The 7,689-nt window shown below is 47.0% G+C and overlaps 1 protein-coding gene across 7 annotated transcripts in view; it reads left to right on the top strand.

The window, feature by feature from the left end:
* Nucleotides 1–2,858: 2,858 nt before the first annotated feature.
* The window catches only part of UNC13B (unc-13 homolog B), a 213,076-nt gene continuing 208,245 nt past the window's right edge, over nucleotides 2,859–7,689 (top strand). For all 7 annotated transcript variants that reach the window (XM_058672175.1, XM_058672174.1, XM_058672171.1 and 4 more), the window contains exon 1: nucleotides 2,859–3,168. In XM_058672175.1, the coding sequence (XP_058528158.1) occupies nucleotides 3,147–3,168 (22 nt within the window). In that variant the 5' untranslated portion in view covers nucleotides 2,859–3,146. The remainder of the gene's footprint in view (nucleotides 3,169–7,689) is intronic.

The following is a 7,689-nucleotide window of genomic DNA, read 5'->3' as shown; positions in this document are numbered from 1 at the left end:
TTGTAGACAGCGGATTAGCTCAATGTACCATGATGGCAACCCCAAATAAATCCTTTTTTTTAAAACAGCTGTAATGTTGTTGGAGGATTTTTGTTCCCTTGCAAGAGTAAAAAGTGTTTATTTTTATTTGAAATGCAGATATTTACAGAGAAGAAAGAAGGAGACACACACACACACACACACACAGAGCTCTTCTATCTGCTGTTTCATTCCCGCAACAGCTGCCACAGCCAGAGCTGAGATGATCTGAAGCCTCCTCCAGGTCTCCCAAATGGTGCAGGGTCCTAAGACTTTGGGCCGTCCTCTACTGCTTTTCCAAGCCATAAGCAGAGAGCTGCATGGGAAACAGAGCAGCAGGGCATACAAACCAGTGCCCATATGCTCTCTCAGCGCAGGCAAGGCAAGGTTTTAGCCACTGAGCCATTGCACTGGGCCCTGCAAGAGAGTTCATAACCCCAGTCCCTTCCTCCTCTCTGGGAGCTTCCCCAAAACTGGATCCACTCTGAGTGTTTGACTTTTTCTTCTTGAGATTTTCAGATCATTTTCATTATCCAGCTTCTATAATCCCTCTTTGCCTTGTGACTTTCTGGGTCTCAGAAAGAGTCTTGGCTCTCAGCTACTTATTTGTTCAATATTTTACTTATTTATTTTTTAATTTATTTTTGCTTAGAGTCATAATTATAAAAAAGAGTCATAATTATAGAAAGAAAGCAGAGACAGATCTTATATTTTAAATTTTTAAAAAAGATTTTATTCATTTTTATTGGAAAGTCAGATATATAGAGAGGAAGATCTTCCATCTGCTTATTCACTGCCCAAGCAGCCACAATGGCCGAAACTGTGCCGATCCAAGGATGTTTCATGTGCTCTGTATTGATTCCAAGTGCAAGTGACTACCTATTATTAGGGAACTTCTGCATCTCCGTGCAAATCTCTGGCTTTATAGGAGCTCTGTTTGTTGTCGACTCTAAACTCAGTCCCAGAACCCACAAGTTCAACCCATTTTTAATCCCTTGCTCTTGTGATTGAGGACAGCTGGGCCAAATAGCTGCTTAAACAGCTGTTTCTGGGGAAAGCCCTTGTCTTTGGGACGAGGCATGCCTGTTGTCTGACTGAGGTGATCTACTGTGAATTCTTGCAGTGTCCCTGCCAATTTGGATACACAATAGTGAGATAAATTCTCCTTTGCTTCTTTAAGCTCATAGCTATAACACTGGGAAGGCCACTCTCACATAGCACTTATTCCAGGGACAGCAGCAATCGTATAGTAAGTAGGGTAGCTTGTTTGACTCTCCCTGTGCCAGGCAGGTAGAATCCTAAGACGCTAAGGGTTGGCAAATCTGAGCTGGGCTAATTAGGCCCTAGAATAGTGGTGTTCAACTGTGGAAGAGCAAATAGAATCAGCTGAAGAACCTCCAAAGAATGAGATATTTGAGGCCACACCATGGCTGAACAGGCTAATCAGCCTGCAAGTGCCAGCATCCCATATAGGCACTTTGTGGAGCAAGTGCAGTGGCCTGATGTGCTAGCATCCCATTTGGGCACCAGTTCCTGCCCTGGCCGCTCCACTTCCTATCCAGCTCCCTGCCTGTGGCCTGGGAAAGCAACGGAGGATGACCCAAGTTCTTGGGCTCCTGCTCCTATCTGGAAGATCTGGAACAAGCTCTTGGCTCCTTACATCAGATCAACTCAGCTCTAGCTGTTAGAGCAATTTGGAGAGTGAACCAGCAGATCGGAGATCTTTCTGTCCCTCATTCTGTCTGTAAATCTGCCTCTCTAATAAAAAAGTACATTTTATATTTTAAAAGAGTTATTGATTTTATTGGATAGGCAGATCAGATTTAATTTACAGAAAGAATTAGGGACAGAAAGATCCGCCATCTGTTGGTTCATTCCCCAAATAGCCGCATCAGCTGGAGTCGAGCTGATCTGAACCCGGAGCCAGGAGCTTGTTCGGTCTCCCACGCAGGTATAGGTTTCCAAGGCTTTGGGCAGTCCTCCATTGTTTTCTCAGACTACAAGCAGAGAGCTGGAAGGAAAGTGGAATAGCCAGGACACAAACCAGTGCTCATATGGGATGCTGACACTTGTAAGACGAGGACTTAGTCATTTAGCCTTTGAGCATTTGTGCCGGGCCATAAGTAAAATAAAATAAGATAAAATAAAATATAAGGTAACTGAGCTGTTCTCGAAACTAATTAAATCATATTTTGGGGGTATGGTTGTAGATCTATAGAGCATGCTATAGGAGGAGTCTGTCTTCCTGTTTTCTGCTGTTTTTTTTTTTTTTTTTCCATTCTGCGTTCCTCACATGTCCAAGCTTTATCTTGCCAGAAGTCTTCTGCTTAAAATACCTTTCTCCATTCAGTAAATATTTATGCATTCATTTTTACATGCGAGGTGCTACTCTAGACATGGGAGCCGCAATGACAAGCATGAAAATAAAATGACTAAATAGGATGTGGCCTCCAGACTTTGTTCAGCTTGTTCTAGTTGCGAATTCAAATTTCCCTTGTCTGCTGTGTGGTCCGATCTTGTTAAATGATCACAGTCAGGTCCTCAGCTGTCAGGACTGGATGCTTAAGGAATTCTTCAATGTAAAGTATCTCCTGCTGTGTGGACGCCTCACCCACGCGGGAGGCACCGGGCGTTTCCTTTCCCGCCTTCACAGGTGAGCTGAGGCGCCTCCCGGCTGGAAGCCTCACTCGTGGGCGTGGCTGCCCAGAGTCCCGCACGTCAAGAGGGCGGAAGGCGGCCCCGCCTCCTACATGCCCGTGGAGGGGCGGGGTTGGTGGACTGGGCGTGAGTTGATTGGCCAGGGGGCGGGACGCCGCGGCTCGGCTCGGCCCTGTAGCTCGCCCGGCTCCCGGCTGGAGGGACCGGAGGGTGTCCCTGCCGCTCCTGCCTCCCGGCGATGGCGCCGAGGCGCCGCGCCCAGTCCCCGGCGCACCGGCCGGGACGCCCCGCCGGGCCGAGTGTGCTCCGACCGTGAGCCTCGCGGCACGTGGGAGGGAGCCGAGGGACGCTGCTGCGACTGGGGACCATGCGGAGCGGCCGAAGCCGCGGGACCGAGTGCGGGAGCGGCGGCGGCACCTGCTGAGGGGAGCGGAGGGAGCGGCCCGGCGGAGGCTCGCCCGCCCTCGGCCATGTCGCTGCTCTGCGTGCGCGGTGAGTGGCCCGGGCAGTCTGCTAAGCGCTCTCCAGTGGGGTTCCTGCTGCCAACCTAGCCAAACTTCACCCCCCCCACCCCGTGGGTGCCTTCGGGGCAGTCATGTTTACGTCTGTTAATCCCTTAGAAACGTTGGGAGAGCTTTCCCCACGCAGCTTTGTGAGGCACTCTTGCCTCTCGTTCCGGTGACGGGGCCGTGGGCTCCGGGCTTGGGCCACCCCGGTGGCAGCGGTGGCTGGGATTTTCCAGTCAGACCGCGATGCCTGTCACTGATGGGCTGCGTCCCCTCTGCTTTATTCTCCCTGCAGTCAGCTTAGAAGGAGTTTTTTAAATTGGAACGCGCTCGTACTACAGCTGTCACAGACCGTATTCAGTGTACTTTCTGGGTTTGCACCTCTCCATTGTCTTGATCCCTTTTCCTTCCCTGGGGTCTAGGCTAAGATGATTCTCGTATTTCACTGGAAATCCTTGAGCAGCTGACCGCAAGCGCTGTGATTTATTTTCACTTCTATCACAGTGCTTTCAGGCAGAGGGCCTTTTATTGATTCCCTACAACCCTCCCCCAATCGCCCCCCAAGGACACTTAAGCCATTTAAGAAGATAGCTTGAAGCTAGAGCTATGGGGTTTAACAAGAGGGGTGGTGTGCGAACTCCACCCCATGTAGATTTTTTTTTTTTTTTTTTTGTAGTATTCCCAGTCTGACATAGTAGGAACTCGGGGTTGGTTCTGAATGAATGCAAGGACTGTGGTTTTACAGAGATTATCTGATCAGAAAAGGCAGGATTTGGATTAGTCACTGAATTTGATGGTGCGAAATTCAAGTGGCAGTCTGTCCCATCTGTATTGAACGAGAGGGGCAAAAGGGACTGAGTGTGGGAGAGTATGCACTGCAGCCGTCTCCAGGACCTGTTAGCAGTTCCTGTTTCTTTTGGCTGCTCAGGTTGGGAGCGTTGTTATTGTTTGTGATCTCCCTGATAACAGCCTTTCCCCCAGCTGCTGGCCAGACGGACGGCTCTGTGGTGCTCTCCTCTGCTGTTTAAATCTGCATTAACCCAAAATGGCTTTGCTGTTTCCGGGGATTAGGAGACTCAGTGTTTCTTCTTTCATGGTTTTTTCATTAATGAGAATTTCACTTTTCCTCTCAGCAGTTGGGTGATCTATTTGTTCCTTTAGATTCCTGCGGCTCCGTGGCAGGATTTGGGAGAGATTGTGTTTTGCCAGCATCTCTTGGACACTCTGTAAATTCTCCACTGGCACAACACATTGCAGAACTAGTCCTCCTGGAAGACTCTTTAGGCAGGAGATGGTTTAAGTCAAATTCTTATTTAACAATTTGATTCAGAAGTGCTGCTGCTGCTGCTTTCATTGGTTCTGATCTCAGGGAGCTCTCATTGTTGATGTTCTGTGGTTTCGCTAACCTCTTTCCCCCCTATTGTCCCAGTGGTTGAATTTCCCCACTTCTGAACCCACAGAAAGAGACCAGAAGGTCATGGTCTCCACTAGAGATCCTGAACATTTAATCACTGAACAGCTACCTTGTATGTACGTGTCATATTAAATGGCAAAGTATTCATCCTGAGAAACCCTGCAGGAAAGGATAGAAATACGTCCCAAATGGCATTCCTTGCTTTGTATTTTGGAATAGTATATTCTGAAAGCAATGCCTGAGTTCATCATGTATAACTACTCAATTTCAGTTCATCTTGGAATAGAATTGAATTAGAAACTCCCCCCGCCCCGTCACATGGAGTTAACCTGGTGTAGGAATTGGCAAGCTGGCATTGATTTAATCACCCCACCATCTCATCGGAGAAACCCGTTGTTTGGTTTCATCCCTTAATCATGGCTTACTGTCTGCATGCCAAAGCCTCTCACTGTTCTGGCCCAGCTCTCCTTTTTGACTATGTCTATATGTTTTTGCATGTCCTTGCACAGATTCATTGCTCTGGTGTTTTTGCAAATTACTTCCTCTGCTCTGTCCTTAGAACCCATTGAAAGGACTTTTTATGTATTTTCCACTTATCTGAAGTGTGTTCTTCCTTTTCTAGCTTGTAGTCTACTTTTTCTTTTTTGTTTTTTTTCCTCTCAGTCCACAGTGATCTCTTTCTTTTGAGGCATTAGTGGTGTGAACTGTGTCACCACCTGGCAGCTACTCTTGTATTGTTAGGCTCGTAGTGACCCAGACAAAGCAGGCCACAGCACTGGTCAGATCAGATCTGGAATTTTGTGTTGTGCAGGGGTGTTTCCTTTTAAGAGGCACCGGAGGAGCTAGATTAAGTTAACAGGAGGTTGACTAGAATGATAAAGGGTGTAGAAATCATTTCAAGAACAGGAGGTTTTGTTCTGAGATTTAAGAGGGAGAGAAGGTTCGGTTATACCATAGCCTAGTGGCAGACTCCTCACCTTGCATTTCCCCAACCCTATACCATATGGGCCATTCGGTTCTAATCCTGGCTGCTCCACTTCCCATCCAACTCCTTGTTGTGGCCCGGGGAAGCAGCAGACCCTGGGACCCTGCAGCTGTAGAAGGAGATCTGAAACAAGCGCCTGGTTTTGAAATGACTCAGTTCCGACTGTTGTGGTCACTTGGGGAGTGAACCAGAGGATGGAAGGTCTTTGTCTATGTTCTCTGTAAACTTGATTTTCCAATAAAAATAGTTCTTATAAAAAAGGGAGAGGATTCTAACAGTGGCTGAAAATTGTTTTAAGTTCTGTTGTGTTGAAGATAGAGCATCTTTTCTACTTTCTTAAAAGTATAGAACTAAGACTAGACCAATGGTTGAATTACAGAAAATTGAATTTTAGCTTAACTAAGGAAGAATCATGGTAGTTAGGTTTAATAAACATGATGAATTTTTTAACCATAAGCAGAGATTGAGTGATAAAGATGTTCTGAGAGGGATATTGAGCATTGGATAGGTGATTAAACTTGAGTTTTTATTTTTCATTTCATTTGGAAAACACAGATCTTCCATCTACTGGGTGACTATTTTGAAAAGATCCAATACTGCTTTTGTAAGTTTAAGCTGTGTTTTCCATGTATTCTGTATTTTCGGTTTTTCTTAAAAAACTTTTTTTGGTGTTATTTATTTGAAAGACAGAGATGTAAGTAGAGTCAGGATCCCTGAACTCAGTTTGGGTGCCAGCTGCTTGAGCCACCACCTCTGCTCTCCAGAGTGTGCGTTATTCTCAAGGTGGGCTGGAAGTGCTCCTGACTTGTGGTTTTAAAGAAAACGGGGACCAGTGTTTTAGCACAGTTAAGTAGCTGCTTGTTATGCTGGCATCCTGTGTTCGAGTCCCGCTGATCTGCCTCCTAAGAGATCTGGGAAGTCAGCAGGTTCCGACCCAGGTGGGTGACCCAGATGCAGTTCTGGACTCTCGTCTTCTATCCATGCTAGCCCTTCACTGTTGCAGCCATTTAGGGAGTGACCCTGCACATGGAAGATCGCTCTTATCTCTTTCTCTCTGTCTCTGTCAGCCAGCCTTTCAAATAAGCCACAAATAATAAAAATCTTATTGTGATTTGTCTTCACCCATCAGTCATTAATGAAATGAAAGGGCACTGCTGAGAAACCCTTAGAAGGTAAACTTTTTTTTTTAAAGATTTATTTATTATTTTTATTAGAAAGGCAGATACACAGAGAAGAGGAGAGACAGAGAGAAAGATCTTCCATCCGATGGTTCACTCCCCAAGTGACTGGAACGGCTGGAGCTGAGCCAATCCGAAGCCAGGAGATCTTCCAGGTCTCCCATGTGGGTGCAGGGTCCCAAGGCTTTGGGCCGTCCTCGACTGCTTTCCCAGGCCACAAGCAGGGAGCTGGATGGGAAGCAGGGCCGCCAGGGTTAGAACCAGCGACCATATGGGATCCTGGTGCATTCAAGGCGAGGACTTTAGCCACTACGCTATCATGCTGGGCCCTAGAAGGTAAACTTTTGATGGCTCAAGAATTTATTTATTTTATTTATTTTTTTTTTTAAAGATTTATTTATTTTATTACAGCCAGATATGCAGAGAGGAGGACAGACAGAGAGGAAGAGCTTCCGTCCGATGATTCACTCCCCAAGTGAGCCGCAACGGGCCGGTGCGCACTGATCCGAAGCCAGGAACCTGGAACCTCTTCCGGGTCTCCCACGAGGGTGCAGGGTCCCAAAGCTTTGGGCCGTCCTCGACTGCTTTCCCAGGCCACAAGCAGGGAGCTGAATGGGAAGTGGAGCAGCCGGGATTAGAACCGGCGCCCATATGGGATCCCGGGGCGTTCAAGGCGAGGACTTTAGCCACTAGACCACGCCGCCGGGCCCAATGGCTCAAGAATTTATGAGCCACATAATGTCAGTTCTATTCTAGGGAGATTCCTTAAACTCATGTAGCAAGTAGGAATGATGTTAGTTTTGAGTTTCCAGGGATAAGAATAGTTTGATCCAACACTTCCGGTCTTCCCCTGACCTTGTTCTCCTTTGCCTCAGCTAGCTTCACTATTGGGTTTCTATTCCATTATGTGCTAGTAGTCCCTGCCATTAT

This window comes from Ochotona princeps, chromosome 14 (assembly GCF_030435755.1).
Source record: "Ochotona princeps isolate mOchPri1 chromosome 14, mOchPri1.hap1, whole genome shotgun sequence".
In the NCBI taxonomy this organism is placed as follows: Eukaryota; Metazoa; Chordata; class Mammalia; order Lagomorpha; family Ochotonidae; genus Ochotona; species Ochotona princeps.
This window is presented reverse-complemented; position numbering and strand designations above follow the sequence as displayed.